This window comes from Neovison vison, chromosome 11 (genome assembly GCF_020171115.1).
Source record: "Neovison vison isolate M4711 chromosome 11, ASM_NN_V1, whole genome shotgun sequence".
Lineage (NCBI taxonomy): Eukaryota > Metazoa > Chordata > Mammalia > Carnivora > Mustelidae > Neogale > Neogale vison.
In genome coordinates, this window is record NC_058101.1 from 37444176 (window position 1) to 37464314 (window position 20139).

Sequence of the window (20139 nt, forward strand, 5' to 3'; positions counted from 1 at the left end):
TTAAGTTTAGCTTTTAGCCTAATGTCCAGGCACTGCAGACACTGAATCTAATTTACTATTTATTGGAATACTAACTTGTTGACAGCACATTTTATGTGCCTTTACTTATTTCATCATTAAGTATAAACACTCAGGAAAGTAATTTGATTTTATCTTTTTTTTACTTAAAACCATCGAACTTGCTTTAAAATATTCTTAGGGAGGCTAATTTATCATGATTATCAAGGGCTGAACGCGTCTGGAAAAAAAAAAAAGCTGGCAAATAAAAGCTCTAACAAATTTTGCCACTTGAATCAGACAAGCCATTTAAATACCCAGATTACCAAGCGAACAGTAAAGTGACCTGTAAGAAACAAATAATGACTTCATGTTCCTTTCCCCCCACAAAAAGGGTCAAGTTTGAATTAATGGCTTCGCACTATCATTTCTTCAGAAAGAGCCTTTGAATTTAAGTATTTTCCAAAATATTTTCCTTCTCAATTTTTTCATGCTCTAAGAAGACACCACCTGAATGCAAAACAAAAATCTAACTACAGAGGAGATGTGACTGATTTTGTTTTTGAATAAACGCAGTACTGAAATGAAGGCTGTTTCTCAAAGTTATTCCAGCAGGAGCTACTCATCTATCCAATCCAGTGATTCTGTCACTGCCCCACAATTTCTTCTGGAGGAATTATGTCATTTTGTATATATACAGAAAAAAAAAAAAAAAAACCAATAACCAAAACAAAAAACCTCTTGTCACTGTATTGTTAGATTTGTTTTTAACAACGGTATTTTCCCAGCCTATTGGCCTTTGCATGGTAAGACATGCCCTTGAAAAAACCTTTCATGCTTTCAAAAAATCAAACCTGTTCTTAAAAGGATTTGAATGAGCCATCACTAAAAATATGCAAAAGAACACACAACAGGTCAGAAGCTGTGAACGCGGGCAACATTACTGTGCTGTGGACATAACTCTCAAGGTCAATACAGCACTGATTTGTGTCCTGTTGCTAGAATGTTCATCTTATAGGAGAGGAGAAGATGAACAGGGAGGAGTCTTCAACTACAGACTACTATTTACCAGGGGTGAGATAAGGTATGGTTTGGTGTGGTGAGGTGTGGTAATTCTCACTCTGGTTAGAATGGCTTCCCCAAAATGCACAGGGCATGTGTGTGTGCGCAGGCGCGCGCGCGCACACACACACACACACACACACTCTCAAACCCTCTTCCGCTCTGCGTCACCCAAGGTCATACTTTTACTGGAATAACAGCAAATACTGACTTCAGGTCATGTTGCAATTATTCTTTTGGTCATGAGATACAGGACTAAGATTTATGGGAACGTGACTAAGATGGGACTCTTCCGGGAAATTCAGGTGCTAAACCCAGCCCAGGGAGGATGGGCTGGGCCAAGATACAATCGCCAGGAAAGGTCCAAACAGTATGATGTGGGATGTTTCAACCAAAGCCTCGTGATGACAGCTAGCAGCTCACACCTGAGGCCCATGTGGCCTGGGAGACTTAGCCTCTGGGCAGCTCTAAATGTTATAATGTGACAGTAAAGAAAACTAAGTCATGGACTAGTAAGGCAGGGGCTGTGACTTTCTAGGCCTAATGAACCTGGAGGCAGAGGGGAGGGTACGAGGAGTCATTCAGGGCAGAGAAAGAGCCACAAGCCAGAGGCCACTGTGCATGTGTCTGTGCTGAGAACAAGCTGGAGAAGCTCACTCCACAAGGCAACAGTAGCGGGGCTGTACCTGGGGACCAGCGTACTTCAGGGGCAGCACACCCGCCACAAGTATGCGCCTGAGAGAAAAGCCCAGAGTTGGCTCTGTTCCCGCCACTAGGATTTCAGCAACCGCTGTTTTTGAATGCCCCTCTGAGCGCACCTATGTGGGTCTTCCTACTGTGACCCCCGCCAGTCCCCCCTTCCTGCTTGTCCCCTTGCTCTTTCTACTCCATGCACTATACTGAGGCAGAGGAACTTTTTAAAATGCAGATCAGATCACCAGAGCTAAGATTTCCTCTTACTCTACCAGACACTGTGTAGAGTAACTTCTTTATTCCTTAAACTTATGAAGGAGACAGGAAGATTATCTCTGTTTCGTAAATGAAAATGCTGAGGCACAGAGAAGTAACTTGTTCCAAATCCCAGAAGTAGGAAGGAGCAGACATGGGATTTGAACCTGGGCTAGTAACTTCATGGTGTTTCCTCTGCAGGCCATCAGCCTGAAGACAGGATCTAGAATCTCTGACCTGCTTTATGAGAGCCTCCCTGACCTAGACCCTACCTAACTCCCTAGTCTCATTTCTTATCATGTTCTCCCTCACTGTTCATGCTCTAGCTATAGATAACCTCTTCACATGTGTATAAATATACACTGAGATGCCCATACATTCATACACGAACACATATTTGCACAGATGCTTACACTTACACACCTAACCACACACATTTTGGGAGTGCGTAAACGCAAGAGGCTTCTTGACGCAGTGACTAAGGGCTTGGACCGTGGGACCACGCAGCCTTGGTTCAGATCCTGCCTCCGCCGCTTACTGGCTGTGAGATCTCCAGCTGTGATTTACTTCCGTACTTCGAAGCATCCTCACACAATAAAGTGGAGGAGATGGAATTTACCGACGAGGTTCACGGCAATGATGGAACGTTAATGGACACACAGCACTCAGGATATGTGCCTGGTAGGCAGTGACTACAACACAATTTTGAAGGTCTTTCCCAAATTTACCTATGAAAATTGGTTCCTTCTGTTTGAAATTTTCTTTTCCACGTGGGCATCTCCATCTACCCATTCTTCAGGATTCAGCTCAGACATCAGCTCCTCAGGAGCTGTCCTGAGGCCTCGAGGTCTGATGAAGCCTCCCACTGTGCATGCCCAGGTCATCCCACATTTCCTTTGCAGCCAGTGGCACCCTGGTCACCATGGTTCACGACTCCAGGAAGGCAGGGACTAGGCTTGTTTTTAATAGTAGGGTACATCCACTGTGCCCACAACTCTGACTAGTGCAGTGGGCCCATGGGACCATCACGTAAATCTGGCCCTGGGGATCTGCTGGTAGACATCAGTGAGGAAATGTGGACTCGAAGGTTAAATGCATAGGAGACTGCTCTTTGGAGAAGAGAGACTTTTAGATAGAACACTCCCCCCACCCCCGCAAAGACAGAAATATGATAGCCTGTCCAAATGGAGATGACGGGGTCACAGCACCATAATTGTGGCAGCCAAGAGAAATCAGAGATCAAGTACAAAAAGCACTTTGTTTTAAAGAAAACCGAGCTGAAGTTACTTTTTCGATGGTTCGTAACTACTTATTGACGAAGCAGATCTCTTTAATGAGTGCTCTTTTCACTGTGCGGTCTCGTTCAAGGCCTCCTCTCCCTGCTATAAGAAATAAAAAATGAGGATGGAAAGAAAGAGCTGCCTCATGTTAAGAATCTGAGACAGGCTTCTCAGTGATTGTACCCAACCGGGACACTTAAATGTCACCTGCAAATGAGGATCTCTCGTTCTGCTTACTGAAGGACTAATCTTCTTGGGTCATTTCCAGCCTTCGGTAATCAGCCAGCCACAATTTAGGAGAATGAAATGTTCAGCAAAGTAGAGGTCCTCCAAGTAAATTCCGGAGCTCCCTACAGTGCCAGTGCTCTATATTTAGGAGAAATATTAGGCAGAAGATTATCTGGGCACCCGACTAAAGGAGGAACAATAGTGCACTCTAGGGAAGTGAGGTGTGAGAATCCCAGAAGAGCCGTCCCATGCTGCAGAAAGAACGAGCCAACACTTACGACTACACTGGAGCAGTGAAGGTCAATTATGACATCCTGCTTTCCTTGCCTTTCCGGTCTCTATCAATCTTCCTTTCCCCTTTCCACCAACTGGCTCCCAGAGGGGAGCAGGGTGATGTCACACGCTTACCGTACTTCCACAGAATATCAACTTGGTTAAGACCTGCCCAGGCGCTGATGGACGGAAGAGAAATGTGGAGTGAGTGAGACAAATTGAAGTGCTGGCCTGAGCGAAACGACATGTGATTCAATGAGAGGATCCGCGTCTCGCTTCAGGAAAAAAGCACGCATTTGATTAACAGGAAATGGAAAAGGGCCATGAGCTGACAATGTGGAGAACAGACCAAGGGCATCCCAACAGAGCCTGTCAATTACAAAGCCCAGGAAGTGTTCTGGCAATGCAGGAGGCAAAGGGCATTTGGACATCTGCGAGCACGCAGAAAGGGAAGGAAAAAAGAACAGAGGAAGAGATGGGGCTTGACAGATTCAGAGGGCTGTGGCCCAGGAGCTGTCGATGGACCTTCGCTGTGAAAGCAAGCGACTGTTCAAATCTAGAAATCATTCCCAAGGTGAAGCTAGCGGAAGACTCATGGGATTTCACTTAACCTGCGACTTGGATGCCTGGGGAGACTGTGGCTTCTTAATTTTGTCTAAGATGAATTTGCGCCTCCTGTCTGAGTCGCCACCCTCTGGCTCGCAGGAAAAAGAACTCTCAGTTCTATCCAGTCTAAACCTAAGTTTGAACTAAGTTTTCAAGGACTCTATTAAGTGCTTATTCTCACCTCAGTCAAAATGCTGAGTCTCTCAAAAGACTGGGCTTCCCCGTTCCTCTGCTTCTTTTTCCCTAAGGTGATCTCCAGAAGACCTCAGATCCTGAGGGGAAAAGGATGGAGCTTTTGGGCACAGTCCCCCAAAACTGGTCACTGGCATCGTGGCTGGACTTGGGGCGGCTGCCGGCCATGGACTGGTCTTTCCCTCTCAGCTTGGTCAGAGCCCAGACTGCTCGGTGGCCAAGCCAGGCCCCCTTCTCCTGCTGCAGATGGGCCGCCCCAGGCCTTGGGCCCCTGCTCTGTCTAGTTTATTAAGCACGGGCCTTTTTTGTAGCCACTTTTCTTGGTCACGGGGACTAATGCTGCCTCTATGCTCGGCATATGCGACACATGGTAACTGAAGGGACCTTGGGGAAGTTCAACCTCTGATTGCTTGCTGCCGTGGCCATGCTGTGGCTGGGCCTGTTGGCACGGGTGGGGTGTGCTGGGGGGGAGTGTTACTGTACGGCCATATCTTTCTGGAGTCCTAAGTAGATGGTGGAGGCACGATGCCCTTAGAGCTACCTATCCACCCACTTATTTTCATTTATCTACCCCCAGCCCCTTTTCTGAAGCAGATCTCAGAGTAAGGAAAGGAGAAGAATGTCTACTGATTCTGCCTTTCTCTCTCCTTCTACCATCTCCCAGGGACTACATGGGGTAGGTTCTGGCTCTGCCTTATGGATAAACGGGGCCTTTTTCTCTGTATTTTAGATCTCCAGGCTCAGAGTCCTACAGTACTGCTTGGTGTGCTAAGGAAATGATTAAAAGAATTTAGCGAGACCTTCTCTCAAGCCAACAGCTTGACCTTTAAGGTTTTTGTCTTTCTTGTACGTGATACAAGATTTCCTAAATATTCTCCCCATTTATATTCCTTCTGCACTAGACACTAAGAACCCCTCAGACAGATAGATGCCTTTGGTCAGAGGTCTTCTGCTGTACTCAGAAACACAAAAGAAAAATGCACATAAATGATTTCATTATACTGGGTTCTTCATCAGAAGAAAAGACTTAAAAAGGCAAGAGGCAGTGACAAATTAACATTGGCTGTGTCTTCCATGTGCCAGGCGCTTTGTGTAATCTCACGACTTCTCATAATGATCTTGGAAGATAAACACTATCCCATTCATTTTACAGAAGGGTCAGCTGTGTCAAAGAAATCAAGCAGTTTGCCTGGAGTCACAGAACTGCTAATCTGCAAACCCAGCATTCGAATCCTAGTCTAACAGAAAAGCACACACTGTTTCCACTAACTCCCATCATGACATAATGTGCTGTATTTTATTGAATTGCAAACATCAGTTGCAGGCTGCTCCAATATTGTATGTCCCACTAAAAAAAGAAATGCACTGTCAATTACACCACGACGCACCATTTATTTGTAAGATGGATTCTATTTCTGACAAGCAAAAATGTGAAAAAAAATACATCTAAGAATGAATTAAATCTGGTAAATACTGCTTAAGTGAAGGGATTCGAGCATCTGTGTATAGGCTGGCTCAGAAGACAAAGCACCCAGGAAGGGAAAGATCAGGAAAAGTTTGTCATAGTCATTCAGCTATTAAGAAATGGAAGGCTGAGTAAAGACAGAGCCTTGTGAAATGGGAAGAAAAGGTGAACTTCGAAGAAACACTGTGGCAGGTAAATCAACAGGAACTGGCAGTTTGTAGATTGTAAAGGGTGAAGAATGCACTAGAAGCCAAGATGGTGAAGTTTGGAAGATGGGAAAACGGTAATACAGTAATATTCCAAAACCAGAGAAGTCTCCACGTAGCTCTGGAGGGAGAGAGTGGGAGAGGGAGACACAGGGATCGCTCATAGACACTAGCTCAGGGATAAGACAGCCTTCTCACTGGGGGTCTGAGGATGGAAAAAACTCAGGGTTTACTGGATGTGAAGTGAAGAAAAAGGAACGGGTTGATGAAGGATAAATCCTTTGTACCCCCACAGAAGCTGGCTATCGGAAGGTGTTCTTAAGGAATGACAGAGCTCAAAGGCTCGACTCAAATGAAAACCACTTTCAAAATGGATGTGCCGTAAGTGCCCAGCTCAGTCAAGCACCTCCTATTGGAGGTTCCTGTCTTAACTGGGTTTACTTGGGAGTCAGATTACCAGTGAGGGTTGGTGGGGTAGAATTATGAGTTTACAGAGTAGAAGGAGGGAGATATCTGGAAATTGGAAAAGACTTTTTAAGAAAGCTAGGCCTCGAGCTGGATTTTGAGGTTGGGGGTGGGGTGGGGAAGAAAGAAGTTACCTTTTTTTTTCTTTTGAAGATTTTATATATTTGAGAGATAAAGAGAGAGCACAGACATGCGTGTGCACATGAGTGGGGAGAAGGGCAGAGAGAGAAGGAGAAGCAGACTCCCCACTGAGCACAGAGCCCAATGTGGGGCTCGGTCCCATGACTCTGAGATCATGATCTGAGCCAAAAATAGATGCTTAACTGACCGAGACTTTCTGAAAGTCTTGGTCTTTTCTGATGAGAACGTCTAGAACGAGTGATCCATGAGATGTTCTCCAAGAGGACAGGCTTGGAGCACATGCTTGTGTGGGGGAGTATGGGAGATGAACTTGGACAGACAGCTGAGTCACAGTAAAGAGGGAGCCCTGTAGGCAGCAGGGAGCCATTAAGAGCTTTTAAGGAACGGAATGGACAACATGACATTTAAGTCAAGATTGCTCTGGTGTGATGTACAGAAAAACTCAAGCAACCATGAGAGACTATGGACTCTGAAAAACAATCTGAGGGGTTTGAAGTGGCGGGGGGGTGGGAGGTTGGAGTACCAGGTGGTGGGTATTATAGAGGGCACGGCTTGCACGGAGCACTGGGTGTGGTGAAAAAAAATAATGAATAATGTTTTTCTGAAAAAAAAAAAAAAATCAAGCAGGGCGACGATGTGGGCTGTTCTGCTTAACACACTTTCACTAAACCCCACTAAATAATAAATACTCTTTCAGGCCCTGGGGACTTACAAATAACTGAGAACTAGACTCTTCCTCAACAACTTATAACCATTTGGTGATAAGTAGAGAACAAGCTAAGATGCTTTTCATGTATCCAATTTTTGAAGCCACAAGGGTTAGAGCAGAGTCCCGGCAGCAGAAATGGAGCAGAAACCTCAGCAAGCAAGAGTGGGTGGCACCTGGGGCTCACATTCCCAGTCCTTTATTTACTAGGTCCTGGATCATCTGTTTTTTGCCCTCATCTGTCAGTATTTTTTGCATTTTATTCCCTTTGTTCTCCCTTTCTATCCTCTTCTCTGTAACCAAGGGCATTAACCGAACACAGCCACGTCAAACACCATATTGATTAAAAACCCTGTCTTTTCTGAAGCCATGTGTGTTCTCTGTTATGAGTGTGCTTGATGGTCCTCCCATTCAGGTGTTTCTGTCTCTGAGCGACAACTGTGTGTGTAGTCACACACACACAATTACCTCGAGTTCATAATCGGACGGTCTGCTTAGCTTTCTCGTTAAATATTTTCGTTTAAAAATGAAAAAGTTAAGGAAACACTAGAGAACAGTCTGCCTGACAGGCACACAGAGACAACATTAGAAGGCCTTGTGTCAAATGTAACTCCATAGTCTACCAATTCGATACTATTTAACTCAAGGGTCTGCTGGGTGCCAGACACTGGACCCACCACGGGGATACACTGAATAAGACTACAATTCCAGTCCTGAGAACTTTGAGACCTTAGAGATAGGTGATGAAAACTTTGCCTCACCAGAGGTCTCATTCTCTCCAACGCTGGCTCTGGTCCACATCATGATCACCTCTTAACCCACGCTACCCTCCTGCTTCTACCATTCCCTGCCCCCATTCCAGTCCCTTCACAGAGCCTGAGTGACTTGTGTTCTCTTATAGGACTTGTGTTCAAGAGAACACAAGTCCTATAATGTCCCCCTCTCCCTTCTTACTCAGTACAGTTCTAAGTCCTTAATCTTGGCCCATAAGGTCCCACGTGATCTGAATTTGATGGCCTCTCCTGAGATTCTTTCTTTTTTTTTTTTTTTTTTTAAGATTTTATTTATTTATTTGACAGATGGAGATCACAAGTAGGTAGAGAGACAGGAGGAAGCAGGCTCCCCACTGAGCAGAGAGCCTGATGTGGGGCTCGATCCCAGGACTCTGAGATCATGACCTGAGCTGAAAGCAGAGGCTTTATAACCCACTGAGCCACCCAGGGGCCCCCTGAGATTATTTCTCTTACTCCACTCCACTCACATGTGGCTTCTTTACTGTTCCTAGAATATTCTAAAGATGCTCCCACCTCAGACCATTTTCCTGGTTGCCTATGCCTGGATTTCTCCTACCAAGGCACCTGTCTGATGTGCTCCATCACTTTCTACAGATCTCTGCTCAAAGTTGCCTATCACCGAGCCCTTCTCTGTCTACCTGGCACTCCCTAACCCCCTTATCCTGTCTTACTTTTCGTAAAAGCATTTACTCAATAGAATGCATCCACCACTACTGGAGATTTACTGTTTACTATCCACCTCCCCCAGTGATATTGGAAGCTTCACAAGAAAAGGGTCCGACTGGTTTGTTTTTGTATTCCCAGCACCTGAGATGTTTTCTGGCATGTGCTCAATAGTCAACAAAAGCTTCTCCAACACACTGTACGAGTGACTGAGAGTTGTGCCTAGGATTAGAGGGGAGCAAAAAGGAGGGTACATGGCATATCCTAGGAGGAAACGGGGGCTCCAAGACAGCTTCCTTAAGCAAGGAATTTTTGGACTGAGACTTCCTTCATTCATATGTTCAGAAAGGCAGTCACTTCTCAACACATTCCCCTAAGAGTTTTGCTATGTGTGAGGCACTAGTCCAGGACTAGGCACGTAGCTGTCACAAAGGCTCACGTGTCCCTGTTCTTGTGAAACTTACAATCTAGTGGTGGGGGAGACAATAAGAAAGCCAATACGTGAAAAAGGCAGAATGTCCAATACTGACACATGCTATGCAGATAACTGAAAGAGGGTGATGTAAAAGAAATCCCTGTGATGTAAAAGAAATCCCCTAGGTGGTCCCTTTAGAGTGGGTCACAAGGGAGGTGTCTCTAGGAAGTGACATTTTTGGGGCGATCTGGAGAGCAGTAAGAAAGCTCCCATGTGAAGATGAGGGAGTGACCATTCCTACAGAGAGAGCACAGTCAGGACAAAGCCCTTAAATGGTAATGGCCTTGAAGTGCTTAAGGAACCACATGCAGGATATTTGGCTACAGGACTGTAGTCAGAAGGAGAGGGGCCTCAGGATCTACAGGAAGAGTTTGAAGAACGAGCAGGACTTGAGGGATGGCAGGGGAAGAGGTGGGCTGCAGAGCTTCGTAGGCAGAGAGAACAGCATCCACAAAGGCAAAGAAGTTTAAAACAGACTCATATATGTTTGGGCGACTCTAGGGAATTCATTTCTTTTGGGTTCCATGCACAGCCAAAGACGAAATCTAGAGTACTATACAGGTAAACTGTTTTTTGTTTTTTTTTTTTCATGAAACTTCCAGCGTCTTATTTTGTTGCAGTTGAGAAAGGAGAACCATCTCAGAAGAAAACACATCTTCAGGGAGATCTACAATCAACCAAATAGAAGAAACTATACTAAAAAGTATATTCTCAGAAGATTCAAGGATGATATATACTTGAGCTCCTGTTAAGCTCAGAAGGTGGGAAGCAGATGCAACCCTGTATATTTCTATTCCAAACACAACCTTGGATACAAAGCAGTCACCACTTACGTTTCAGACACTGACTGAGGGAGTCACAGTGGAAAACGGGGGGGTTCAGTCCCAACTTTTCTTTGCCCAGTGCCGTTTCCACTGCTGCCCAGTATCTCAGGGACTCATTCAATGCACGTGCCTAGAATGATCCTTGCTGTCCATTTATTCTGTGGACCTTGCCTTCTACAGCTTTCCTCTGGCTTTATCGGTATTTTCCTGGGCCCACTTATAATTTAGAAAGTATATTTTTCTTTATTTTCCTCTCAGCTAATCTTAATACCATGTTTTATTCAGGCTGGTCTGTGGCTTAACAAAGTCTTCCCTCTACCTAAAAAAAAAAAAAAAAAAAAAAAATGCATATCCAAACAAACTAAAACATGGGATTAATGTGCTTGGACACATCTCTTTCTCCATAGTAACTGAGTCCCCAAAGAGGGTCTAAGTCTTTGGGAATCTTGATAGACCGGAATTTTTCTAACAGTTGAGACCCTGTTATCAGTAGAACCAGGTTCTTCAGAAAAGGCAGTGCTAAATTCGCAATAAGGAATTTAATTTAGGTTCACCACTTATCTAGCAAATGGTGACTTATGAGTAACTTTTCAATCTGTGTGTCAGAATGGCCTGCTGCAGACGGACAGGAGGCCCAAAGAGTGAAACCATTTTGAGACCAACTCATTTATGTCTCACGCAAGAAAGCAGCACGAAGTATATACCAAGATAAAATATTCAGGAGGAAATAAATGAAGGGTAGAATTTCCTTCCACTAACAAAGATGTGTTTGGCAGTCTTAGTCCACAAACCTCTGCTGCAAATTTCTCACCTACCAATGGAAACATAGTTAAGAGAGCCCTGGAGAGTTCAGAGGTTGTGAATGAGGCTGAAAACTTCTGACTAAACAATGCTATCTGTTCCAGCAGCCATTTACCTTTTAACTCTGGGGGATGTTCCATATATGCCGAGTGTTTCCTAGAACTTTTCTATGAGGTGGCAAAAATCAGTGGTGTCTCCGAATGCCAGGGTGTTCCTGAACTTGAGCCAAGACGTGAGTAGGTATTGTTTCCTGAAAGGCTGATTTTGTTTTTGTTTTTGTTTTGGGCAAATGGCAAATCCCTAACATAGGAAAAAGGACATTTTACAATGTGGACAAAAACTAAAGGCAAGCTAGAAGGCAAGGGCTGGCCAGGCTGCTCAAAGAAAACACCTGGGAGAACGCTGATCTCAATTTTTAGGTGCAAATCATTTCTAGAGACCACAGCCCAGGGGCCTGCACTCCGCAATCTTCATCTTCCTGAGAACAGGAGAGATTGCGGAGAAGCAAATAAACATGGTTAGAAGGAGAAGATGAGCCAATACCAGGCAGGGGCCAAGAAACAGCATACAAGTGCAAAGCACCAAAAATGAATAAATATCTTTTTGAAGATATTATTTATTTGAGAGAGAGAGAGAGAGCATGAGAGCTCAGAAGGAGAGGTGCAGGAAGGCAGAGAGAAGCAGACTCCCCACTCGGCAGGGAGCCCGATATGGGACTCAATCCCAGGACTCTGGGATTATGACCTGAGCCGGAGACAGCCGCTTAACTGACTAAGCCACCCAGGTGACCCCCCAAAAATGACTAAATATTTTATTTCCATTTTCCAGTGTTCCTTTTTACCCGTGCTTAAAGAAATAAAAATTTTCAGAGCTTCAAACGTGTTTTTTTTTAAATAACACCAACATTGTGAAATAAGCAAGCACAAATGTTATTCCGCTGCCATGATTAAAAATGAAATTAATATCAGAGTTACCTGAAATTCTAATCCATAGTTTTCTCTGCAGAATTCTCTCAATTTAGGATACACATTTTCTCTTAGTGCCTGTCTTTCTGCTCCCGTGTCTGTGGTAGAAAAACAAACACATAGAAAGGAAGTTATGTCCACACATAGGTATTTCTGGAAAAAAATGTAAGCTTACAAGCTAATATTAGCACTAACATAACAATCCAGTTGGGTGCCGACTGTGAAATGGTGGGATATGTGACTCCTGGGGGAGCAGGGAGACCGCTGCCAGACGTAAGAGCCCGTGGGATGGATGGGAGCCCCCATGATCAGGTCCATGTGTGCTGGCAGAGCGGGGAATTCACATTTGAGTCTTGATGCCCACCCAGACCCTCACATGATCTCTTGAGTAGCTGGACCACACTGTCTTTGGAAGAGGCAGAAGGAAAAACCATAGGATTATCGGCTATCAGTGTTTTAGCCCCATGACATGTAAAAGCTACAACATCACACACACACACACACATCGCACACACATGTTAATTTACTGATTCCAAATAGTATCCAAAATCTCTATCATTTGTATCGTATTTACAAATAATTCGACTTCTACAAAATTCAGTACAGTATCCATGCAATCAGGCCAGCAGTTAGGAAAGACAAGTCGTGGGAGCCAATTTCCACACAGCAGATCCCCATCTGGTGAACGTGACTGGCCAGCGGTTGAGCAGAGTAAATGCTGCCACCTTGGGCACCGGGGCTGCCTGTTGTAGGGCTAATTGCTTCCTGTGTAAACACTTCAAAATCTTTATTTACTATCATGTCCTTAATAAAAACATACAAGAAGAAAATCTGAAGCTAGAAGAACCACAGAATATGTACTTAATGTTGATTGTTTTGCACAGAAAGGGGTTTATTTCTGAAGCCCCTAGTGCTTGGTAATGCTCTGTATCAAGGATGATGCTATAAAATGTTTACAAGCAAAGCGAGGCTGTTCCTTGCCCCAGCACCTTCAGTGAAAGAGGAAGACCGCGATTTTAAAATCAGGTTAATGTCTTCTCTCTTGAAAAATGCCGTTTGCTAAATGTACCTCAAACCCAGCGTAACTATGAAATATTTGCATACCACATTTATAACTAAAAGCCAGTTTCAGAGACTTTCCTTATTATTCTCAAGTTCATCTGTCCATGCAAATTCGACCATATGCTGTGCTGACCTACTCTACTTTCCGACTATTCTCAAGACTACTTCAAGACGGAAATAACCAATCTCAAGAATCTGAAATGCAGTTGCAATCTCTCAGAGTGACAGAAGCCGTGTTTACCAGGAAACCAAAGACTCACGAGGCTTCTAGGTTACCTTGTGGTCCAAATGGATAGGGTCTTTTCTAGCCAGGGATCCAACATGGTCCTGAAGTCCAAAGCAGGAGGACCACGTGGAGGAGGGATGCTCTTAGCAGCATCCTCGTGTGGTCCCGGCCCCAGTGGAGGTTGTATATGCAGTGTTTACATGAGCCATATCATCTTAGGACCCAAGGCCCACTCTCCATCCCATTTTAAGGGCTGAAAACATTAACTTCGCAACAAAACTAATTAATATTCAACCAATCTTTCTAGAAGGCTATGGGTATTTAAAACACAAATAACAGAAGTCGCTTAAAAAATAAGCAAATACTACCAGATGCGGAAGCTGGGAATAATATGCATAATATAAATAGTAAAATTGTATTATTACATAATTAACCAGGATTAAGAGATGGTAAAATAGCATCAAAATAACACATGGGCACATTTTTTTATTTCGTAAAAATGTTAATTATAACTCATGACTAGATACTGCTATCTGAATGTGGCATAGTTTGATGATCAGATAGAAACAGAGTCTGTAATATTTACTGAGCACTTACTAGAGTTATATACTAAGTATTTCTATGTGTATGTTCTTAGTCACTTCTGACAACTCTATGAATAGATAAAATTACTATTCCTTTTTAAAAATATATTTTATTTTTTTATTTATTTAGAGAGAGCACAAGCTGAGTGAGGGGCAGAGGGGAAGGGAGAGAAAGAATCAGTGGCAGATTCTGCGCTGAGTGCAGATGAGCACAACAAGGGACCCCATCCCACGACCCTGAGATCACGACCCACGCTGAAATCAAGAGTCAGAAGCTGAACTGACTAAGCCACCCAGGCGTCCCACTAGTCCACTGTTGTTATAAGAGGAAACTGAAATGCAGAGGGGTTAAGAGACTTGCCCGACGTTATATGACCTTTAACTTGGAGAAGCTGAACTTGAATCTAGAGAGCCATTCAAATCTAGAATACTCCATAGTTTGCTCTAACAACAACAACAACAAAAAAATCTGCATTGGTGCAAAGACTCAATCTTCGAAAATGACACATAGGATACCTTCATGGAATACTTAAAGGATCCTGAACTCCCCTCTCAATCTGGACTCTACCTCCCTGTTCCCATTCTAACACCCTTTTATCCATTCTCCACAGAGAAGCCCCGCCGATCTTTTATAAATGCAAATTAGATCCCATAAAGCACTCCCCAGCAGTTTCACAGGGCACCTGGAATGAAATCCACACTCCTTACCTTGGATGTTCTCCTTCTCCCAAAGGTATCTCTCACCACTATGCAGATGATATGCTTACTCATGGCCTCCCCTCTCGCTAGGACTTCCTCCTGTAATGCTTGTGATCATCTCATGGCATCTCCTGCCATTCAGGTGTTAGCTTTAGAGCCACCTCCTCAGAGAGACCTCTCTGAGCCCTCCACGCACTCAACCAACTTTCTGTCCTGTTGCCTTTCAAATTCTTTGCACGTTACTCATCACTACTGTTGCTATTCATTTACTATCAGTCTCCCCCAAGACAACATGAGCTCAGAAAGAGTTACAACCTTCTTCTGTCTCATTTGTTGCTATATCCCCAGAGATGAGTTGTGCTCATCTGAGAAATGAGTGAATAAAAAAAATGCTACACATGCACCAGTGACCAGAATGAGCTGACAGGCAAGGCTTCTCTGTAATTACCTCCAGAAACAGAAGGGCTTGCTACATTACAATTTGTCCTTGGATGGACACAGAATCAAGAGTATAGGAAATTCTGGGAAATAAACGATAGGGTTTAGAAAGGTGGTTGGTTTCATGAGGTAAGTGAATGAGAACTGAAATACTGATTTCTTTTTTGGTTTCTGTGTTTCTGGCAGAACACTAACACATTTTACCAAATTATGTTGTACCTTCCCAAAAGTGTGAAGGGAGTGTATGCACGTATCTGATACTCTGTGTTATTACTTGTGTTACAAAAATGACTCAGATTTTCCTGTATTTGTACTAATATGTGATGATTGGCTCTGGAAATGGAAAAGTAATTAAGATAGAATGGATTAATTATAATGGGTGACAGATAAGCTGGCTTAATTATATTAAAAAACCTGATTCATACTAACAGCAAATCCGGATGGTTGGCAATTAAGTAACATCAGAATGTCATAAACAGGAAAAATTAAGTTGCAGAATGTCACACATAAAAAAGGAACCTCTTAAAAAAGTACAGATCAGAGACAAGGTATGTCATCACTGACTCTACACAGTCATCAAATCCATTTTTATCTGCCCAGTTCCTTATTCCTTTGAGAAGATGCATTAATATGTGGGTAGCACCACTACTAGGTTTTAAAGGAGTTGTGTTCTAAATAATTCCTCACTGATTTCAGAGTTAATCACTAGTCTCTGGGCAGTGTCTGAGTTACTCACAGGAAGAGCCTTAGTTGAGTGAGTGTTTTTTTCTAATTCAATTAGCCAACATATAATACATCATTAGTTTTTGATGCAGTGTTCAGTGATTCATCAGCTGCGTATAACACCCAGTGGTCATCACATCATGTGCCCTCCTTAATGCCCATCACTCAGATGCCCCATCCCCCTGCCCATCTCCCCTTCAGTAACCCTCAGTTTGTTTCCCAGAGTCAAGAGTATGTCATGGTTTATCTCCCCGATTTTTTCCCATTCAGGTTTCCTTCTCTTCCCCTATGGTCCTCTGTGCCATTCCTTACATTCCACATGAGTAAAACCATGATGACTATCTTTCTCTGATTGACTTATTTCACTCAGCATAATGCCCTCCAGTTCCATCCATGTCGATGCAAATGATAGGTATTCATCCTTTCTGATGGCTGAGTCATATTCCATTGTATAAATGAATCATATCTTTATCCATTCATCTGTTCAAGGGCATCTTGGCTCCTTCCACGGTTTGGTTATTATGAATATTACTGATAAGAACATTGGGGTGCAGGTGCCCTTTCTTTTCACTACATCTGCATCTTTTGGGTAAATACTCAATAGTGCAGTTGCTGGGTCATAGGGTAGCTCTATTTTTAATGTCTTGAGGAACCTCCATATTGTTTTCCAGAGTGGTTGTACCAGCTTGCATACCCACCAACAGGGTAAGACAGTTCTGAAGGAGTATTCTTAAGACCATTATTCCACTTCATGAGGCTTTAGATTAATTCCAAATTGCTATTAAAAAAATTCATTTAGGATCCAGCACACATTCTTTGCTACGATGGCTGTTCCAGTTAATGAATGCTATTCCAGTTAGTTCTCCCAGGTTTCTACACTTACTTCTGCTGGGTTCTTCCTCTTCACTCATGTGGCCTGTTAGCTCATGATTCATCTGAACATCCTATCTGGTTTTTGTTGTTTCTGTTTGGGTTGATTTCTTGTTTGGCAACTTCCCAGAGGCTGTCTCCTCTTTACACCTTCTAGGCCCCCTGTGCCCAACCAGCCACGCTGACGCTTCCTTACATCAGTATTAACAAATCCTGTTGATTTTATCACAAACATCTTTTGAATTTGGCCAGTCTCTGGTTTTGCACTCATCATCTCTTAACCCTGAGGTTTCAAAAGTCTCCTATTTGACCGACTTGTTACCTATCCTTCCTCACTGCAGTCTTATGCTCCACAGAGCTGCTGGAGAGAAATCCAAGACAAACCAAAAGCAGTAACTAATTTCATCAATAAAAGGACTTGGCTGGCATCTGATGGCCCAGAAGATAAAGACCAGAATGTTCAGCAGATGTAAATGTGTTTTCTAGCAAAGTTCCAACTTCTACTTCTCTCTGCCATGCACCCTTCCTGGGTACCTTTTCGGATTTGTCCCAAATACCAGATTTGAAACCAAACCTTGTCCTTACACATATTGCTTTCCATGCTCAGAATGCCCTATTGACTGCACCCCTTTGCTTGGCAGACTTCAGCCCTTCTAAGTCCCAATCAAAAGTAATGCAGAGACGGGCACACTCTCTTCAGTTCATCCCACAGCACTGTGCTCACCTCTATATACTAACATATATTATAGTTTATTATTATTCATAATTTTTAGTTTTTCTCCCCCATTGGACTTGTGAATTCATGAAATGCAGGGACTTTCTCAGTCATCTTTATACCAAGGAAATTAAAGAAGACCCCAGCACATAGTCAATAAATAAATGAGCAAATAGATGCTACTTATAATGAAAGCATTAATTAAACCCAGCTAAAGAATCTGTCTCCACAAATCTAACATGAATCAAAATGCAATGTCATTTTCAAGTAATAATTGACTATGTTGACAGCATTAATAGTCACATGTGAATCTGGGGCAATGTTGTAAATATATGACAGAGTTTAGTATAGTGGGGAATTTATTAGACCCTCTTCCCAATAAGTAATAATAAAATTCAACAAAATTGCCAAAGTAAGCATTTTAATTCTCTGTAAATCAATCAAACACCAAAGGCATAAAGCAAATTGGGAAGTGATTAGTCATAAAGAACAACTGAACTTTTGGTAAGATCATAAGAGTCTATGGGATTCTACCCCCTTTAACCTCCACACTCCTTCCCATGTCAGAGAAGGTCAGGCTGTGAACATCAACTTCACTGCCAAAGAGGACTGACTTGATTTGGAGCTAAGGATGGGAACACTGCATGCCCATCAGTGTTGTTAGTAGCAGTAGTGGTTTCAGAGGTACACAAATGTGTGGAAGTCCAGCAGCTCAGTCAGCCTATAGCTTCGCCCAAATTTAAAAAGGAGATAAAAGAAATAAATAGGGAGGGCCTTGCTAACCTCTCTGCAAATTCCTGGCTGATGGGAAGGCTACCCACAAACACAAGAGAGACTGAAAGCTATCCATGTACTTGTGGCTGATTTTGAGCCACAAGATCGTAGGCAGTGGAAACATGAGAAGATCCAGTGTAAGTAAAAGCTGCGATAGACTTAAGCACTGGCTAAACTGTGCATGTCTTTCCCAACCCACACAGGTGACTGGCAGAGGACAAAAGCCTGGACTAAGGGCTTGAAGCACTTGAGAAGAAACTGTTGACAAATCATTGACTGACACTAAGCTATGCAGAAAAGTTAGTGACCCCTGGAATCCAGGAATATCATCATATTCACCATCAAATAACTGGGCAGAGACATCAGCAGCCTGCATTGTGGTGAACAAATTCCATAAACTTAGTCCAGGCAAGTTACTAAACAAACAAACAAACAAAAAACTAAACAAATTTGAAGAAGCACTTTGAGGTAAAAGTAGGAAGATTTATTACAATGTATTACTTAAAATGTCAACTTTTCAACAAAAAATGTGATATAAAAAGAAACTGAAAAATGCGATATCTATTTAGGAGAAATAAGTAGTCAATAGAAGTTGTCTCTGAGTGGGCTTCTGTGTGAGATTTAGTTGGCAAAAACAACTTCAAAACAGCTATTATAAATATATAAATATATTCAAGAATCTTCAGGGAACCACGTTTAAAGAATAAAGAAAAGTGAGCAGAAACCTGTGGGACAACATTAACTGTAGTGGTATGCAGGTAAGGGAGTCCCAGAAGGTCAGGAGTTAAGAGAAAGGAGGAAAACAATTTTGAAGAAAAAATTATTCAGAAGTCCCAATTTTAATGGAAATCATTAATCTAAACATCCAAGAAGTTTAAAGAACCCAAATAGGATAATGACTACGAAATCCACAGTTAGACACCTAGTCAAATGGTTGAAACCAAAGATAAAGAGAAAATCTTGAAAGTAGCAAGCAAAAAAAATGACTTATCACATACAGAGAAACATACAATTAAGGGCTGACTTCTCATGAGAGGGCAAGGAATCCAGAAGGCAATGGAACAATATACTCAAATACTAGAGAAAAAATGTCAGCCAAGAATTCTATAACCAACAAAACTATGTGGAAAAAAACAAAAAAGACACAGACAACATGATGTTAATTAAGCAAAGTCAGTCAGGCACAGAAAGACAATTACTATATGACTTCACTTATAGGTCAAATCTAATATAGTTAAATTCAGTAGCAGAGAGTAGAATGATAGGAGCCAGGGGCTGAAGGGGGAAATGGGGAGATGTTTGCCAAAGGGTATAAAGTTGCATTTAGACAAGATGAACGAGCTCTGGAGATTTAATGTGTATAGAGATGTAGATCTAGTTAAAAATACTGTATTGTAGTCTTTAAATTTGTCAAGAAAGTAGAGCTTAAGTATTATTACCACAGAAAAAGAAAAGGAAAAACATTTTTTAACTATGTGAGGTGATAAATACATTAATTGGCTTGATTGTAGTGATTATTTCACAATGTATATCAAAACGTCAAGCTGTGCACCTTAAATATATACTATTCTTATTAATTATACCTCAATAAAATTGAGAAAAGATGAGATAAGAACATCACTAAATTTAAAAAAATTAAGAAAAGCTGTGGCTAGCAGATTTGCATTAAGAACTTACTAAAGAAAATCCTTCAAGCTGAAAAAAAAATGGTATCAGACAGCAACAAAATGAAACAGAGAATGAAAAGCACTGGAAAAGGTAAATATGTAAGTATGTAAGAAAGATTACATGATTATAGTTTTTTCTGTATTATTTTATACACTTAAAATTTTTTTGTGCTTTATTTTTATTTTTTAACATCTTAATTTTATTTTTTCATGTTCCAAGATTCTTTGCAAATGACACTACAGACAAAAAGCTGATATCCAAATCTACACTTGATCTTAGCCAAAAGGCC

At 42.3% G+C, this 20139-nt stretch overlaps 1 protein-coding gene across 1 annotated transcript in view; it reads right to left on the reverse strand.

Moving 5' to 3' along the window:
• The window catches only part of NWD2 (NACHT and WD repeat domain containing 2), a 182501-nt gene that overhangs the window by 99910 nt on the left and 62452 nt on the right, over positions 1 to 20139 (reverse strand). The window contains exon 2 of the mRNA XM_044224774.1: positions 12101 to 12189. Coding sequence (XP_044080709.1) covers positions 12101 to 12189 — 89 coding nt within the window. The remainder of the gene's footprint in view (positions 1 to 12100; positions 12190 to 20139) is intronic.